General features: G+C 48.9%; 7 protein-coding genes across 7 annotated transcripts; 3 read left to right on the top strand and 4 right to left on the bottom strand.

Moving 5' to 3' along the window:
* Window positions 1–1,060: 1,060 nt before the first annotated feature.
* On the top strand, window positions 1,061–1,244 carry DEU56DRAFT_715761 (uncharacterized protein; the record flags this gene model as incomplete). The annotated part of the gene is made up of 2 exons (XM_041347587.1): window positions 1,061–1,160; window positions 1,195–1,244. Coding segments are annotated over 2 exons (150 nt in total), but the record flags the coding sequence as incomplete, so codon positions are not given.
* A 2,038-nt stretch (window positions 1,245–3,282) lies between these two features.
* Window positions 3,283–4,596, top strand: DEU56DRAFT_981154 (uncharacterized protein; the record flags this gene model as incomplete). Its single annotated transcript, XM_041359821.1, has 4 exons — window positions 3,283–3,388; window positions 3,440–3,956; window positions 4,015–4,294; window positions 4,335–4,596. The coding sequence occupies 4 exons, from the start codon at window positions 3,283–3,285 to the stop codon at window positions 4,401–4,403; spliced, it is 972 nt and encodes a 323-aa protein (XP_041207734.1). The 3' UTR covers window positions 4,404–4,596.
* On the bottom strand, window positions 4,530–5,317 carry DEU56DRAFT_913387 (uncharacterized protein; the record flags this gene model as incomplete). The annotated part of the gene is made up of 4 exons (XM_041357515.1): window positions 4,530–4,682; window positions 4,755–4,898; window positions 4,960–5,020; window positions 5,073–5,317. 4 exons carry the CDS (start codon window positions 5,315–5,317, stop codon window positions 4,530–4,532), a joined length of 603 nt encoding a protein of 200 aa, XP_041207733.1.
* An 858-nt stretch (window positions 5,318–6,175) lies between these two features.
* DEU56DRAFT_807508 (uncharacterized protein) lies at window positions 6,176–9,258 on the bottom strand (the record flags this gene model as incomplete). The annotated part of the gene is made up of 8 exons (XM_041353397.1): window positions 6,176–6,493; window positions 6,733–6,747; window positions 6,798–6,947; window positions 6,997–7,040; window positions 7,068–7,412; window positions 8,336–8,776; window positions 8,812–8,981; window positions 9,139–9,258. Coding segments are annotated over 8 exons (1,603 nt in total), but the record flags the coding sequence as incomplete, so codon positions are not given.
* Window positions 9,259–11,106: 1,848 nt separating this feature from the next.
* Window positions 11,107–12,067, bottom strand: DEU56DRAFT_737931 (uncharacterized protein; the record flags this gene model as incomplete). The annotated part of the gene is made up of 2 exons (XM_041348622.1): window positions 11,107–11,468; window positions 11,518–12,067. 2 exons carry the CDS (start codon window positions 12,065–12,067, stop codon window positions 11,107–11,109), a joined length of 912 nt encoding a protein of 303 aa, XP_041207731.1.
* Window positions 12,068–12,289: 222 nt separating this feature from the next.
* DEU56DRAFT_871712 (uncharacterized protein) lies at window positions 12,290–14,933 on the bottom strand (the record flags this gene model as incomplete). The annotated part of the gene is made up of 7 exons (XM_041355723.1): window positions 12,290–12,352; window positions 12,383–12,582; window positions 12,632–12,903; window positions 13,079–13,595; window positions 13,628–14,348; window positions 14,406–14,720; window positions 14,787–14,933. 7 exons carry the CDS (start codon window positions 14,931–14,933, stop codon window positions 12,290–12,292), a joined length of 2,235 nt encoding a protein of 744 aa, XP_041207730.1.
* Window positions 14,934–15,824: 891 nt separating this feature from the next.
* On the top strand, window positions 15,825–18,072 carry DEU56DRAFT_949198 (uncharacterized protein; the record flags this gene model as incomplete). The annotated part of the gene is made up of 12 exons (XM_041359097.1): window positions 15,825–15,945; window positions 16,002–16,085; window positions 16,139–16,155; window positions 16,206–16,418; window positions 16,484–16,528; window positions 16,580–16,808; window positions 16,857–16,980; window positions 17,048–17,186; window positions 17,236–17,397; window positions 17,449–17,619; window positions 17,667–17,842; window positions 17,895–18,072. The coding sequence occupies 12 exons, from the start codon at window positions 15,825–15,827 to the stop codon at window positions 18,070–18,072; spliced, it is 1,659 nt and encodes a 552-aa protein (XP_041207729.1).
* Between the last annotated feature and the right edge of the window lie 203 nt (window positions 18,073–18,275).

Below are 18,275 nucleotides of genomic sequence, written 5' to 3'. Positions count from 1 at the left end.
TGATGTAGCTTGATAGCCAGTTTGCGACCTGTGGGTAAGCGTATGGGTGTAGAGCGGTTGCGGAGGGCATTTAAAATTTACTCGGGCTGAAAGAGGAGGGATGTGTGTTGCGGAGCGTGCGTGCGTGTGGGCGTGGTGAAGAAAAGATCTACGCGACAAAAGAGAACGCGTTGTTTGGTTGTGTTGTTGCACAAGTGTGTTCCGTTCAGTCCTTGAAATTACACGCCGGTATAGCCTACTTGAACGGGTTGACGCCACATATCCCGCCAGTGCTTTAACGCGTCCACGACAGTTTTACGATTCTAACTTTGTAACTCTACCTTTTTTCGTTTCTTGGTTTGCCGTATTACTGGCCCGGGCTGGTCTTGCTTCTCCTCCTCTCCGGCGTTCATACCTTTTGGCGGCTCTATCGGTCTGTTCATTCTAATTCGCTCTGTTCCTTCATCTTGGTTAGTTTTGCTTCCACCCTGAGCCTATCTTTCTTGTTGGTATCAAAACGCCTGGCGCAACCTTGGTCCTGTGAGCGATCTCAATCGTTTAGCAGAAGGCGCTCGGATTGTCGTGCGAGTGAGCTGACATTTCTGTGCGTGTTCTTTCTTATTCCTTGTTCGTGGATCCATGTCAGTGACCTTGCAGTTTATGACTATCAGCCATACATCACCCGCAACTGTTGCAGCTACTAGGACCACGCGGTGATAATATCTTGCCCACAAATTTACTGGTTACCCTCAGCCACCCCGAGCGTCGGCCCGCAAAAGACATGCCTACAGCTCATCTTCACATAAATACAGACGTCGCCCGTGATACGAGCAATTTGTAAAGACCAAATGATACCTCCGCTCCAAATCTGATGAACTTAAATATGTCCATTACCCGGATGAGGAGTGGGTCCACCGCGTCAACTTCATCCTCCATATCTGTTGACTCCCCCGGTCCATCATCTTCCTCTGCTTCCTCATCTTCGCTCAACCTGCCTGATTCCGAGAAGTCACACCGCACCCTTCCCTATCCCTTGGCAAGCCAGTCAGATGAGACTGTTCGCATCTCTCCTTCTCCGGAATTCGTTCTTGCATTACATGACTTTCACCCTCAACACCAGAATGCAACTTCTCTTTCGTTCCGAGCTGGGCAGGTGATTCGCGTCCTAAATCGGGATTCGAGTGGATAATGGGATGGTGAGATCAACGGTCAGAGGGGATGGTGAGATCAACGGTCAGAGGGGATGGTTCCCCAGCAATTACGTCAGTGCTGATGAAAGAGTAATTTCACTGACGGAGGAAGACCTACCTCAATCACCTGTATGTTGTTATAAAAGCATGCACTTTAAAATTATTAACAACATTGTCTCGGTTGCATCAGGCATCTCGCCTCACAGAACGGTACTATCCCGGTCGAAGAAGGATCAATATCTCGTCTATGAGCGTGTCGTTGGAAAGCATAAAGCCGACATGCCATCCATCAGTAGCATTTCATCGTCCTCGTCATTTTCATCTGCCGAGTCGCCAAAACCACCTGCAATGCCTCTTTTCCCATCAGGACCCTCGACATCTTCGGAGGTGATGGAGGCTCTGAAATTTACCCATGATCAGTATCTATCCACTATTGCCACCTTCATCGGCCATGCACACTCTCATTCACGATCATCACATGCTTCCAGCACGGGTCAGATGTATGATCTCGTGCGAGAAGTGGTGGAGATGGTGTGCAAGTTGCTCACTATCGTCAAAGCTATCATGCGGCATCCGGAAATCCCATCTCACAAGATTGGGAACTTGAAATCCGCAAAAGAGAGGTTGTATACTGTCTCTAGCTCCCTTGCCGAATCTGTGCGGTTACTCACGGTGCCCCTTCCTCCCGACTTCACAGAGGAATCCGAAAAGGCATTTCTGATACGATCCGCTACAGCGGCATGTAAAGCGGGCGCTGATTGCGTTTCGGCTGTCAAAATCTGCCTGAATAGGGTTTCCAACGACCACGACATATCAACAAGGCAATCAACGCCTTCTAACATAAAGACGCCCACTTCGACAAGCGATACTCATATAGAGCAGCTGCTCTCGAGAGAGGTATCTGCCTTTCAACGTGAGCTCGAGGTCATGCGAAGTCTCAAGGCGTTCAAGCTCAAGTACGTCGCAACCTGTTGTGTTTGATCAGTCATTATGACAGTGGAATGTATGTATCACGCAGCAGCTCGTAACTTACGCACCACCAAACATACGCGTACTTTCTTCCACCACCACGAAAACGCGATCTTTGCTGACAAGGAAACGGGTGAAATTGAAAACAGTACGTTCCACAACCTCGTTTGGTTTACATCTAATCTCCTGGCTAGTTGATGGCCGTACAATCCTTCATACCATTCTTCATTCTCTTCAACACATCACGTTTGACGAGGACACACTCAGGTCGCTTCTACTTCAGATGACCAACCAGTCATTCATCTCGCTATTATATATGCTTGATTCCTTGCTAGCCTTCTTACCAGGCACAGAAAGGGTGGAGGTGCTGTTGGTGGGCGTCTTTAACGTGTTCCACCTCAAAGCCAGGTTTCTCGTCATCCCGGGTCTCATGGCTTCGCTTCGCAACCTTTGTTTTCATCTTCAGGAACTAACTTACGCTCAGACAGTACAAACGCAAACCAAAACAAAATTAGTATTTTCTTGTCCCCTCGAGCCTTTTCCAAATGGATCATTCCACTCCGCACTCTATGTAGTTCAAGAGATTCTCAGAGGCATTACATGCAGCTGCGACGTCCATACTCATGTCAGGAGTCCAGTTCGAGAACGCCGTATCCCTGGACCCCCGTGTAAAGTCATAGCAAATTGAAGTTGTTTAGGGTTAGGGTTAGAACATTCTTGCTTCCGCACAGCACATGTCTGAGTGTGTGTGAGTCTGCGTGTGATCCCCAATGTTTGTGCCTCTCGATGCTGCGACCGGAGCGTTGTGCTCGGATGTCCACAACCTGAGTTGGTAGGGTGATACATCCACGGTAGACGTGAATTGTGATGGGTGAGTCGAGTCTTCAGTGCAAGTGCGAAGACCTCCGTCGCATCTTACTCCTCGTCACCCATCACAACATTTGAACATAAGTTTTATGCCGGGTTCATCAATGTAAGTGCGAAGACCTCCGTCGCGTCTTACATCTCGCCCAACATAAGAAGAAGAGCCACGTCACGAAGCGAGAACTTGTAAACAATGGATGACTAAGCTTATTTCAAACTCATATTTCAAATCTTAAAAATTTGGGACAACGTATCGACGACTCACAACTTCATTCCACCAATGGGGCACGGACCACGTAGTTCTGCCAAACAAGCCCAGCTATACGAAAGATGGGGCGAGAAGCGGGATCTGGAAAGAGTCAAAGAAGCTGTAAAACGAGATCTCCGTGAGTGTTGATCGATCTCCTGTGATCAAAGACCTCACCTGCTATTTTTAGACATCCACAAGATTGCAGCCTTCCCGTCGGACTTTCTCGTTGGCAAAAGGAGCGGTGAGAGGGTCCGACAGGTCGTGCGAACTAAATTCCACGGAACATGCTTACCGGAGCAGATGAAAACCCTACCCACTCAGGGCAAGATTCTTTTGCCCCTCGACCACCTTCCTCCCGACACCGTCCCATCGGAAATGCCACCGTATCTAATGGCCCGTCTCGAACATTTCCTGACTGATGCACAGCAAGCCGGTCTCCTTTCCCGATGGAACAAGCTCATCGCCACCGACCCCAAACATCTGCTGAAGCACGATGCCAATCGTTCCAATAGTGAAGGCTATCATTTTGGCCTTTGGGAGGTCACTGCTTCCACCCCTCGCATCACACGCGAATCTCGTGACCAATCCGATGACGCCAAAGAAGCCATCGATAACCTCCTACGATTCCTTAAAAGCTATATTGCTAACAAGATCGGCACAGCATTTGAGGAACTCGCTCCCGATCAGTGGAAGGCTATGTTAAAGTACGTCTACTATTATTATCATATGAAAATAAAATGCTGACACGTTTGATCGTTCTAGAGCCAACGCACGTGTAATGGACCTTTTGGCTCGTGAACACAGCGCTCGGCCCAGTTTATTCATGGGCGGCCCCTTTTTTGCTGTTGCAGCCAAAGAAGCGGGATCAGGTGTGACCCATATAGACTGGAACGACGATAAGGCGGTTTATGCCTTTATTTTCGCTGTTGGAGATTGGGAGGGCGGGGAATTTTGTGTGCCCCAACTCGGCATCAAGATACCTGTGCGGCCTGGGCAGGTACTGTGTGTCCTAGCCCGTGTTCTAGCTCACTTTAGTGCGCCGGTGACTAGCGGGCGACGAGTGGTATTTACATGTTTCACAGACCGGAACATTTTTCGGCATGGAAACCCAGAAGTTGTTGAATTGGCGTAGTACTACACAAGTAGTCTAAATAGGTACAGCTACATGTCCATGGCAAAGAGTGCATCGTGATGGGCGAGTTCAAACTGTACCACCTTGCAGTCGGCAAGTACCATAGAATACCACGCCCCACATGAGGCTCGATGACAACCCTGGCCTATTGTACCACAACGGATTGCCACATCACGCGCGAACGAGAGACAGCAAACTCCGCAGAACGAAGTAGGCGAAAGATCAGAGGTGATTGTGGCGGACACGATTGAAGATGATGGCGACGAGCGTGCACGAGTTCATTCACAGCCTTCTCTACCTTTACTGTTCACAGATCGCATGTTGTAGGAGTAAGCGCTAAAAAAAACGTAGATATGAGAAAAGTACGCACGTTATTGGCGGATACCGTTTCAAGGATGTCTGCATAGTATTTTAAGGCGGTTTCTGGTGGCTCTGTCGCTTCCGTTCGAATGCCTACCAAGCAGTCAACGCGCGGCGAGTTGGAGAATTTGTCGACAATGAGATGGAGGCATTGCTTGAAAAAAATGAAGTTGAACTGGCGTGCAAAGTACTTAAAATAAAGACAAATGACGTACGTTTGATGCGTTCCATTGGAGTGTGGTTCGTAGGAACTGGATTGGAGCGAGGTGTGGGGCCCTGTTCTCCATCAATGTTAACGCATAGAAAATTTGAAAATAACCCACTTTACAATTCGCAAATAACGGGTCTCCGGTCAACCCACTGCATACGAGATAGGACTGCCATGCCTGAACCAATAATTGTAGGGTGGGACCATGGACGCACAACAAACGAAAGTAAGAGTGCAATGGAGCGCAAAGGGGAAGAGGGGGGGGGGGAAGAAATCCTATTTGCGCAGGCCGCGAACGTGAAAGCAGCATCAATATTGTGAGTACCGCCTGGAAGTGGAATTGGAATATCGAGACTAGCAGTCATGAGTGCACGAGAGAAAAACCAAGGAATAAAAAAAAGGCTTACTCGGCAAAGTTGAAAGCGCCAAAAAATAACAGCACAAGTCGAACGCAGGATACCCTTCGCGACACACTAGCTCCAAAGCCACACAACGACCGCAACAACGATCGCCCAGTTCACCCATCGTCGCAAATGCCCTTCTAGAGTCCCATTGGGTTTAAAGACATCACCAATAAAAACGAGTCGGAAGATCAGGGTAATGAATGGTATAGATGCTGTCTGGCATGGCGAGAAGCATCACGGGAGAGAGAGCGAGAACGATAGGATTTGTAATGAGAAGGGGTGTGGTAAGGTCAGGGATAGAGGAAGATAAACGGATATCTTCGAAAACTGAATAAGGTGATGAGCTTGCGTAGTCAAAATAACGAGAGAGAGACTACCAACAAATACCCAGAAAGCAAGATATAAAATGCAAAAAGAGGCATATAGAAACAGCCGTACACCAAAATATGGTCCAGTTCGACTCATTAAACTCGAGTGATATCCCGTGGATCTGGTAAAGAGATCAAGTCGATCGCACGTGCAATGCCATCCCTCGGTAGTAGTGACTCGGTTAGAGATAAGGAGAGTGGATCGTGATCTCATGGAGGTGCAAACATTTAACGTATGCATATGGTGAGTGTCAACAGTTACATCTACGCTCTAAGCATTGAGATTTCACCAATGGTCGTGAGAAAAGGCAGCTTGCCAAAGCGGGTAGCGGGCTTTGCCACTTTAGCTGGCGCTATCGCTTATATGTAGAAGGCAACGAGGTTATAAAGCAGTGAGCATTTTGGAATCAAGCCAGACGTCGTGTAGCAAGTCAAGTTCGAGGCGTAGCACGTTGGATAAGGTCAATGTTCAAACCGCCAAGGTTGCAAGCTGATTTGGATTCACTGCGTTCAAATAATACTACAATTCGTACATGGCAGGGATCAATTTTAACTAAAGAACTTCCACCAATGGCTTCATCCAACGCCTTGTCATCCCTCTCCATCAGCGTCTGCAAGATCGTGCTCGTAATCTCCCCGTTTTCACTGCCCACGAACACGAATCCCAGAGCGAGAGTGCTGAGAGCAGCGATCTCCATCGAAACGCCGTCGTCCGCGACCGCAGGAAGGAGGAGAACGAGTAAGTCCTTGCGATGCGAGCCTGCGTATGCTACCCCGAGCCCAATTATTGCAGATGTTTTGAGCGGGACAAGTTTATTGTCTATGTGTTCTGCTAGCAGAGCGAGGGCGGCGTCTGCTTCTGTGCGTACACCTGCGTTCAGCAAGCCTGTAGCGAAAAATGCGCCGGCCTAGATAATTAATAGGGATATGTGGTGACATGGTTTAAATAAATACCTTGATCCACTCTTCAGGGGTGTATGTATATCTGTCAATGTGGCTGAAACCAACATGCGCTCATCATGCCTAGAAAAGGCCGTCAATAAACCAGCTTCACGAACTGGTAAGATGCTCGCCATGATCTTTGTTCTTGTACACCCAGCTGTTACCCTCGTCCGCTTCCACCATCAATTTATCGTTACCAAACCCAGCTTTAACGAACGCATTGGCAAATGTGCCTGCAAGGTTAGCGCGAGCCGAGTCGACATTGGCGGACAGCCCTGATCCTGAACGTGGTTCAGAAGGAAAGTAAGAGCTTTAAGAAGCAGGACGCACTTGTGGTCTCCAGATGACTTTTGTAGACGTCCTCAAGTTCACCTCTTTTACAAACTCCTTGAAATGTCTACTGAGCTGCGTGTTGCTTAGGCAGTCTAAGAATGTCTGTCGGTAGTTCATTTTTCAAGTCTGCATCTGCGTCCTCTGAAGTTAACGCTTTCAGCCATTTGATGGGAATCTGTGCGCGTGCAAGAAGGAAAGCAAGCTGCTTCTTCACCATCCTGAGCAGAAATGAATGAATGTCAATGCGCGTGTGATACGACTTACGGGTTGCCCGAGGCGTTGAAGTCTTGTCGGATGCGTGCGGCATCATCGCGACACCGAGAGCTTCGGGGAATTTCGAGAATTGGAGGCAGATCGTGTGTATCGTGCGCAAGAAAGTCACATCGTCAGGTGGAGGAAGGAGCACGACACATCTGAACATCGAAGGTAAGACATGAGAGTAAGAACGAGAAGGCAAACGCACCTGTCCATGTACGCACATACACGACCGAACGTGTTTGCGTCCACGAGACTTGCTATCTGGTCAACAATCTCGAGACTCGAGCTCCACGAACAAGTCAACGGCCTCTGGCTCCGCGTTGTGTCCCAGGAAGAATGCCGACTTGGACGGCAGCGATGGGATGCACTTCTTGAGCGCGGTGCAAGGTGTCTAGACAGTGCATTCTTATAGGTCGAGATAAGTACGTCATGTCGAGCAATGAGCTTGAGGGATGAATGCAAGAGTTGTTCGCTTAAAGAGACGCTGATCACATATAGCCGACGTGATGGACGAATATCTTCTCCAACTTACTAGGTTTGAACTCGCATGCATCACTATGCACAACCCACTGTGTGTGTTGCAATCCTTCGACGAGGACGGCGACGCGATACTAGCACAGGGTCAAGTTTCAACTTCGCAACCACTTAGCTCAGGTTACCTTTGCACGACGCGTCCTTCCAGAAGACCGACACATACTCCTCGAAGATTCGGTCCAAAACGTTGCTTCAGTCTACAGCCGAGGTAACTGCGAACTGCATGGTGCAGATCTACGAAATGGATGTAGGACTGGCACAAATAGCTCGACGCGTGTCTCGAGGCAGACATAATGGACATCATAGTTGTTGGGGCCAAAATCGGTCAAGACGAATGAGAAATACCGAAGACCAACCTCCACGGCGAACTGCTGTCCCACCGCAAGCTCGGCCTACTCCAACTCACCCCAAAGAGACGAATATAATACGATTGCCTGAAGGAAGTTGCATGCCAGTGGGAATCTCAGAAATAACAAGTAGAAGTAAAAATGCTGCTTAACATCAAAGGTAAGACATGAGAGTATGAAAGAGAGGGCAAACGCACCTGTCCATGTACGCACATACACGACCGAATGTGTTTGCGTCCACGAGACTTGCTATCCGGTCAACAACCTCAAGCTCTACGAACAAGTCGACAGCATCTGGCTCCGCTTTGTGTCCCAGGAAGAATGTGGTGCATTCCAAACCGAGGTTGTGTAAGTCTTCGATGGTGCCAGGGACCGGAGCAGGCTTTGATTTAGGTGCGTCTGAATCAGCCTCTGGTGCAGCTGGGGGACCTGCTTCTTCACCCTCCTGGCGGATGGTATACTCCTCTCCTAGCTCGGCAGCAATATGACGAACGTACTCGTGTCCCCAAGAACCGGGTTCAGAGATTTTGGATGTAAGGGGTAGGAAAGATGCAGACAGCAGGCGGTAGCGCAACGTTCCTCGTGGTTCAGTATCGGAGTAGGTCATTTCGAGAACAGAGCATATCGACGAACAGACTCTGCATGGTGATAAGTCAAAGTCGTGCAAAAAGACTTTCCTCGTACCTTGTTTTCATATGTAGGCCATGTCCTGAACAGCTCCTGCAGATAATGTGGACGTAGAAACTTGAGTGGTTTGGGAATGGAAGTCATGGACGAAGTGGATGTTCTTATGAGTGTCTGGAGCGTTTCAAGAGCAGGACGGTAGAGATCCGTGTTTAATTCCTGCTGCCAGTTCAGTTACATGTTCTACCTTGATCGTCAGTTTACACGCACCTTTAACCATTCATCGAGCATCTCCAGCTCGGATTTGAGCTGCGCATCCTCTTCCAACTAGGAAAGTCAAGCTAATGCTGGTGTTGCTGATGTGATTGGCACTCACCAGTTCCTCATCCTCATCCTTTGTACCATTCGTTTTGGTATCTAGTTTGTTCTCCTCTTCTTTCTTCTTCTCATTTGTATCCTGTGAGGTAACTGCAATCTCTGCTGGACGTTCTGCCATGGCTCGTGAATTTTTCAAGAACAGTAAAGCTAAAACGGCACATTGATAGCACCGAGATTCTCCTCGAGATACTGTACAAGTAAAAACTATGAATACCTGAGGTTGTATGCAGTGGTGTGACTACTGACCTTGATCTTCTTTGTACCCGGAGTGGGGATAACATCGTCACCTTGGTCAAGAAGCCATGCGAAAGCCACTTGGCCAGCTGTTTGCGGCGGATTGCTCGACTACTTTCACCAGGTTATTCAAGAAGTTCTCCTTCGAGTATCTAACCAAGTGCAATTCATGTGAGTCCCTACTAGTTACTGACACGACGCATACCTAGGAATCATCCTCGTGAAATCATTGGATTCGAAGTCATGTGGAGATTTCTGTTTATGCGGTGAGCGTTCAAATAAGTTCTACCAGTCTGCGGCACTTACATACCGTCCCGTGATCAAATCACGCCCAAGGGGCAAGCGGGCAATGATTTTTATTCCAAGCTCACGGGCCGTGTTTAGGATGTTAAGCTTTGACTCCTCGATGTTGAGTGTGAAAGGTGAATACTCGACTTGGATGGCAGATGGGGTGCACTTTCTGAGCGCGGTGCAAGGTGTCTGCAGTGCATTCTAATAGGTCGAGATGAGTACTTCATGTCGAGTAATGAGCTTGAGGGATGAATGCAAGAGTTGTTCGCTCAAAGAGACGCTGATCACATATAGCTGACGTGATGGACGAATATTTCCTCGGACTAGTTTGGAACCCGCATGCATCATATATAGTCTATGCACGACGCACCGTGTGTGTTCACTTGGATCACACTAACTATGACATCTCCTCAGGCGCCCTTTGAAGAAAATCTGGACGAGGCCGGCAACGCGATACTAGCACAGGGTCAAGCGTCAACTTCGCAACCACTTAGCTCAGGTTACCTTTGCACGACGCGTCCTCCCTGAAATACTCCTCGAAGATTCGGTCCACGACGTTGCTTCAGTCTACAGTCTAGGCCACTGCGAACTGCATGGCGCAGATCTGCAAAATGGCTGTGGGACTGGTACGAATAGCTCGAGGCGTGTCTCGCAGTAGACATAAAGGACATCGTGGCTGTTGAGGCTGGTGAGCACGTATGTGTTCATCAGACACCTGTATTGACCACCAGCCAGCTGAAAACAAGCACATGTCCTACATGGGCCCTTCCTCTCCCTTGTCAAACCTGAGAAGCTCTCCCTCATCAACTTGAATATTCACGAGATCATGCCTTCCGAGGCAGCAGCGTCAGATGGCATGAAAACCACAGATTGGTATGGATGTAATGCGGAGTTGACTCGCCTCTCATAATGTACATACACTGCCTGTTATCAAAAATTTCAGCCGTATGAAACGAGGACAGAACCTGACCCTAGGGTTAGGTCTCAGCCACGTCAGCGCCTTCGTTGGACACCGGCGTCGACATGGCGGTTTTATCGCATTCCCTCCATGTAGCAGTCAAGGTTTCGCCCTCTCGTCAACACTAGCTGAAACCATGGCCTGTCCTCGATAGGGCAACCTCGCGAGGTTTAATATTTGTATCACCTGTTAGTGGGGGCAGGATGTATCTAACTGGCTTATTACCCAAAAACCCCCATACATCTTTCTGTTTAGCTATCCATGCATAGATACATCATTCCTGTGCAATTATCCATTGGAGGCTGTGCCCGGTGAACATTTCTCTATCGGAGGCAGCACCGGGCGAGGTAAGTATTTGTCTGCCCCATCAATAATCACCATAAATCGCCGAGTAGATCTAAGGTACTCGGCACTGCGTCAAACAAAGGTCAAGATAACTCAGGTACCAACGAAAGAAGTTGTATTAGTAGTCTACCAACAAAATTAATAATGATCATCGTGTACTAAATCTTCTTGAGGGATGTCAAGGCACGGATGTTCATCCTCGTCGTTGCCCGTCAAATCGATACCCATCCCAGAGGCCACCAACGCTGGAACATCCTTCCACTTCTCTCTGAATGATGCCGACAGCCTGCGTCGAATAAATGCCTGCCGCTTCGCGTATGCAATTAAGCCCTCGGTCACCTCCAACCTAGTCAGTGTTCGCAAACTGATACGGTCCTCCCACCATTGCACCTGCCAGTTGAAAAAAGCAAGAACTCGCCGCATCTCTTCCAACAAAAGTCGAACTTCCTCGGACCAACGGTGTTGACGTGCCCTAGTCTTGCACCACTCAACACGAAGCGCTGTAGTCCCAAATTAGATACGAGCATATTTAAATGACAGCAAACTTACCGTCTTGCAAACTCTCAGCGTCGTCGTTAGATATTCCGTGCGTCAGCCAGATCCAGGACATGATGGTCCTGCCTTGTGTTTGCCCTGCGAAGTCACCCATAGGACGGAGGTGAGATCTCGTGAGCGGCTGTAGTTTTCGTTCCCAACCAACGCGGTCGAGGTGATTGGATAGAGCGACGAGTGCCTTTTGTGCACATGAGTATTTTGCGTGGCTCATAACCAGACGTTCTTCCACGGCATCGAGTGTCCTCCTTGCACGGGTGTTGGGATTCTGACCACGTATGTGCTGTTTCTTGAATTGCGCTAGCTGCCGACGAAGGCAAATATGTGTGCGACACTCATTAAGAGCATTGTGAGCTTGTGTGAGCCGAAGAGACCATTCGATTTCGAGGAGTTTGCGATCACATGGTACATGATCACAGATCTCGGAGGGCAGGAGAAGTTGCGAGTCTTCGGCCTTTCCGGAGTTGGGATTTGGCTTGGGACAGCCACTGTCGTCATCGTCACTCGACAAATCAATCAACCTATCATCAGGAAAAATGTCAGCCATCAGTTGCACTAAGCAAGAATATGTAGCACTATGTAGGCCACATAGCTCAACAGACCATCCTCGTATGATACATAGCGCAATAGAGCGCCCTCGTATGATACATAGCACTATGTACAATCCTGTAGCACACTTGAATGCCAATGTAAGCTATGTAATCCCACCTCACACATGATAGCCAATGTTGTGCTATATACCCAATATCATTGCTCCTCAAGCTCCCCACTACATCAAGCACTCAAATAATTCTAAATCAATATACCTGTTGAGGTAAAACTCTTCTGCCGCCTCTCAACTGAACGGGGGCGCGAGGTGAACTGGACGAAGCACTCGATCAACCGGTAGAACGGCTGCATGGGGTCGATGTTGACGCGAAGACTTGGTGAGTCGAAAACTCTGTAGGTTTTCGTCGAAAGTCTGAAGCGGGCGGAACCAGTGAATATACACCAGGGGGCACGCAAAATGACCCAGACGTGGTGGGAGGCTGAACACGATCTTTACTTCACCCACGCGAAGCCCTATTAAATAATTAGAATCCGCCGATAAATGCAAAATATAACGACTCACCCAAGATACCCTTGCCAGTGTACTGCTCGCAATCCTCGATCACGAGGACGGTATCAAAGCGCGCGGGAGACGGTAATTTCCTGGTGTCCTTGGGTGCAATCTCTGGTGATGCCCGGACCTTGAACACGCATTTGGCGCTGTTGAAATGTGGTCGTGCGGGTGAGACCACCTTGATGTACTTGTACACGTCAACACAGGTCTTGCAGCGTGAGTTTTCGGTGGGGTTGAGTATGCGGGTTGTTGCGGAGAAACTGTTCAAGAGCGGGAATGACCTGGGAAGCGGCAGTGGTTATTGAGTAAGTGCTGAAACGTCGTGTTGGGGAATGGGCACGTCCTAGGGACAAAATATCCTGCGAGATGCTGTGAACATCGTGAAATGATGTATCTGAGGTAGGTGGTGGTGGTCAACTGGCGAAGGTGACTCGCGATCAGAACCAGAGTCGATACTGGAGTCCGAGTCCTGCTGAGTGTGAATCTTCGTTAGTTGAATTTCGCGAGGCCTGCCAACGCAGATAGGCATCTTGAAGGTAGATAGATTCTTGACGACGTAGCCACATAGTCATTTGAATAACGTAGTCACGGCGATTGGAAGCACGATACGCACGCTTGGCGAAATCTATGTGGAGGCGTTCAGGGAGCTCGGTGTTGAAACCGTCGGCACTCCCAAACAAACGGATCGAATCGGCGTAGTGTACCATGGAATGGATTTTCGGGATGTTGAAGTGCTCCCGCACACCGTGCTCGACAAAAACGCTCTTGTTGGCGTGGAACAATGCCAGTGCAGCTTGCATGCGAGAGAGGGTTTCTTCGGTGTGGGACTGGTACTGGGCGTAGTAGGTAAAATCCAACACTCCACGCACAGCCGCTATTACTCTGTTGTCAACCACACCTGCAATGACACACAGGAACACGCGCTCCAATTCTCGGTAGTCGGCTCCCGTCCATTGCTTGCGTTTCGAGATTCCTTTTTGAAGTGCCGTAATCCTGCGTAGGAACTCATTGTCTTGAAACGTAAGTCGAGTTCGTCCTCGCCAATTATTTTCGTGCACCAGCTAACGAGATGGTCCTTGAACACACCCTTGTGCAGCTGGTGCAGGATGTCGGGTGTCATGCAGAGAAAGATGTCGTTGTGCGGGAGAGCGGCCCAAAAAGGTGAGTAAATTGCACGTAGCCCCAGCTCACTCTCGAACTGATCACTACTTATTTCACCCTCAGAGTGACGCCGTAAGTCTGCCATTGTCGTCTCTCGTCTCCGTGGCGCTGACTCTTTCAGATCTCCGCGGTTGTCACGCCCGACAGTGCATTTCGGGCACCTGTTTTCCATACAGCAGGCAATGAGGCATTGCTCCGGAAAGTCGGCGATGTACGCGGCTACAATTGGATGCATCCGCCTCACTTGATGGTCGGGGCAAGTCACATCCACTCCGTTCTCACCCGCACTCACCAAAGGCTCTAGCACCTGGGCCATGCAGTAGTGGAATAGCCGGTAACGTTCGACTGAACGAACGTCTCGCGTGAAGCATTCCAACTTGGATATCGGTAAGTACGCGATTAGGATGGCTGCGTGCTTCGAGGGCTGACGGCGAATGTCTTTAGATATGTTGCCCAGTGTCAAGTACACGGGCCATACCTCCTGATCGCCACGGAACTGCGATAGGGAGGTTTTATCAGAGGCCAGGATCACCGGCGCTACCACCGCCCCTTTGGGTAATCTATGCTGGGAGAATGGACTTAGTGCGTTTTTTCCCCTTGTTTATACTACACCTCAACTTACCTGCATTTCCCACCACCAGTCCCCAGTCCACATGTCATCAAAGACGCGTGTCTTTCCCTCCTCGTCTGCAAAAACCTTCTCTGGTGCGTACGAGACGCAACGATCGAAATCTGGATTGCTCATCAACTCACGAATGCAGTCCACCGGGTCGCGTAACCACAATTCGAGGTCTTCCGTCTCCCGCTGCCCATCATTGGCAGTTCTATTTCCCACCACGCTGATCTTCTTCAGTTTCCATTCGGTCGCACGAGGGAGTTTGTCGATCACTTTCAGCAGCGAATATTTGCTCGTAAATGATGTGTTCATGTGGCTAGTCTATGTCCCAGTCCATAATTTGTGAGTGTCTTATCAGTTTGAAGCGATAGCGTGAATCTGACTTACAATTGGCAGTTTCAGAAATTCATCTATCGCAGTGTGGCCAACCCGCGAGACCAGCCACTTTACCAACCCCCACTCCTCCTCATCTGCAAATGGTGCCCAAGGGTCCAGGCCCTGAGCCTCTTGCTGGGCTCGGATGTCCTGGAACATGATTTCCGCTTGGCCAAGTGTTTGTGCGACTTGTCCAGGGTACGACTGGATGAAGCGCATCCATGTACGTTCTTCGTCTTCCACCTCTTCAACCCCAACATACTGATCTGGTCTTTGCGGGGGTCTTTCATCAACAGGTACTCCGTCATCAATGTCCCAAACTCCATCAACGTCCATAGGATCAACATCCATAGGATTTCCAGGTTCGTCCGAGTCACCTCCGGGCGTGGCCTCTTTTCTTATTTGCTCACACTCACGGAGTCGTTCCATCTGGTCCTTACAGGCTGTTGTTTTGGTGATATGGAGGCTAACGGCGCCTGCGCTCTTGAAGTTGCCTTTGAGGCAGAAGTTACAATGGTACATGATGGTTGTGCACTAGGCCTACAAGCCGAAAATTCCGACACAACAAATCCCGACGTGAGTGACAGCGACAGCTCGATCAAGTGGCACCCAGCTGACTTAGCAAATCCAGGTGCACAATCGGGACATGAAAATTTTCGTTGATCCCTCCAAGATCACTGGTGTGTACCAATCACACTTTGTCGTCTGTTCTACTTTGGCCGTCATCTTAGTTGATTGGATCAGCGGCGCCTGACCCTGATCTAAAGTTGATTGGATCAGCGGTGTCTGATCAGATGAAGGTGCGTACTCTGTTGATTTGATAACGGTTAGAATCTGAGTAGAATCCCTCCAGTGATCCCTCATCATACTGATTCACACTGATAAAGGCGCGTACTCTGTTGATTAGACACGTACTCTGTTGATTCAATTCGAGCATGTTGTTGGCGCGTTCTGTTGATTTGTTTGTAGCATGACCACACGCGATGCTATAAAGGTGAGGCCTATAAAATATCCCTTACCTCACAACGACTCATCACTCCTACGTCCAGAATGTCTTCTGCTCCCCCCACTCGTCAAGCCCTGACCCAACTGATCAACAATGGCCCGGATCTAGCGCCTTCACAGCGTCAACGTCGCGACCGCCGTCCCTCAGAGAGGGCACTTTATCAAGGTCTGTGCTCATTGAGTATGTGCTACTAGATATACTGCTCACTATGTCACATCTAGCTGAGGAAGAACAAGATCGCAATGTCCGTCGGCAAAACGTACCACGCAAAATCAAGGCGACACGTAAAAAGTCCATGGATGAAGGTATATTGTTTACTTCACGTCATCATTGATCTACTAACTAGTTATATGTCCAGTTCATGATGGCGCGCAGGTCATAGCTTTTTGTTTCCCCAGTGCGATTTAATACTGACCATCTGATAGTTTTCATCTCAAACTATCAGCCTATCAAATGCCAGTGTCCCGGCTCATGGCCTGCTGGATTTGAGGCCCCGGTTTAACAGGGTCCCCCCACCAGACAAGCACAAGCGAGACCAATCCTCAAGCACGCTGGTTCAAAGCTCGAGACCCTCAAGCACGCACACGCCAGACCAATCTTCCCAGTCTGGTGGCTGGCGGGAGGATGCTCTAACAAAGGTGAGTTGGTTGTGCCGTACTTAACTTAATCTCTAGTGGATGCGCACTGATGCATGATTCATAAGGATTCTGGATTTATCAATCGTGGACACGTGTCCAATGATAACAGTGTAAGTAACATCAATGTCGTCTTGTTTCGTGCACTGACCATCGAGTTCAAGGTCCCATCGGCACCTCGCAAGTTGACGGTAGCTCGTGCAAAAGAGCTCATGCAACTTCGGCAGGCGCAGTCCGCCGTTACTACTCGAGGTGACTCGGACGATGACTTGGACCAGTCCGACGGCGAACAGAATCCCAGCAACAATTACGAAGATTACAACAACGAAGATTACATGGATTGTGATGACGTGTTCATGGATAGAGATGGGGAGGACAATGCTCACTGTAATGGTGAGTGATACTATCTTACTTGAACGCTCGCGCTGAATGATTTATCAGGTTTGCATAAGCGTCCACGATCACCCTCAGATAACGAGGGTGATAGCACTCTACAAAGAGATGCGCAAGTCCGAGGACTCACCCTCCCCACAGCAACAGCGTCTCCCACAGAAAATCCAGAAGAGTAAAGGCCGAGTTGCAGCGCGCGATTACGAGGTAGCTGTGCAGCAGCTAATCAAATTTTCCATTAGCTCGTTTTGCGCGCGGCTTGCTTCTGAGTATGCGTACCCAGACCGCATGACTCAAGTCTTGTGGGCGAAGGAGGCATGGAAGGAGGGATGTGCCGCTTATGAGATTGAGATGGGCTTCAATAGTGAGATCATTCAAATTGTAAGTGATTTATATATATATTAATTCACCTGCTGATCTCGTGCTTGAGATTACCCGTCGCACGTCACATCTGACCAGTCAGGTGAAAGGGAAGGTTCGCTCACTTGTCGAGAACATTTACGGCTTCGAGCATGGCAGTCGGGAGTCCGTCAAGTCCAGGAATCGCAGACTTGCCCGTCAGCTCAAGAGTAAATTTGGTCTGTGTTACCGGGTGAGTTCTTAGTGTCTTCGTTTATATAGTGTGCTTATACTTGGTTTTAAGAACCTCGGAGATGAGAAACACAAGGTCCCTCGCAGCGGGCTATTTAGGACGAAGTTGAATCAAAAAGCGGCCAATTTGCTCTGGTACAGTAACAAGAAGGACGAAGGGGTGATGTTCGACAAGCTATTTACTCTGTTTCCCATTCCTGCCTTGGCGTTGGTGTACACAGCGGTGAGTCACTTTTAGTTTTTTCGTTCCGGTATTAACAACCATTTTAGGCAGAATGTTGTGTCGACGAATGGGTTGACGGCGAGCGGATAGATATTAGTTTTTCGTGTGGCGAGTACAAGGAGGCTTATGACAAGCACCTTGCTAACCTCAAGAAATTCCATGTACGAACGAAGGACCACGGCATTCTCGATGGTATCCTGAAGGAGATCAACGACAATGGGAGGTAAGTGTTTTTTCATTATTAAAATCTCACAGATTTGCTGACGACGGTACAGAATCCACGCTAAGGTAGATCCGGCTGATGTCGGAGATGCAGACTGTCTCTCCGATGACGAAATTCACAATGCCATTCGCGAATACCAGCAGGGGAGTGGTGTGAATGAGACTGATGACGAGGATGAGGATTATGGTAGTCATTCTGAGCAGAACTGGATGCGAAGACGAGTAGAATAATAATAAATTATAAATGCATATCATTGATTCATTGTTCTCATTGGTTTGAGTGGTATGAACTAAGTTGCTTACTATTGGAGGCTATGTGGCACTACATAGCAGGGCTACATAGCTGATGCACGAGATACTGGATACAATGTAGCACAAATAATGATATAGCCTGAGGTATATAGCGCTATGTAGGGGGGGGGACCTGCAATGAG

The sequence above is a fragment of the Suillus clintonianus genome (genome assembly GCF_016758775.1).
Source record: "Suillus clintonianus strain FC179 chromosome Unknown DEU56scaffold_42, whole genome shotgun sequence".
NCBI classification, from domain to species: domain Eukaryota; kingdom Fungi; phylum Basidiomycota; class Agaricomycetes; order Boletales; family Suillaceae; genus Suillus; species Suillus clintonianus.
Note: the sequence above shows the minus strand (reverse complement) of the source record. Positions and strands in the feature narration are given on the sequence as shown.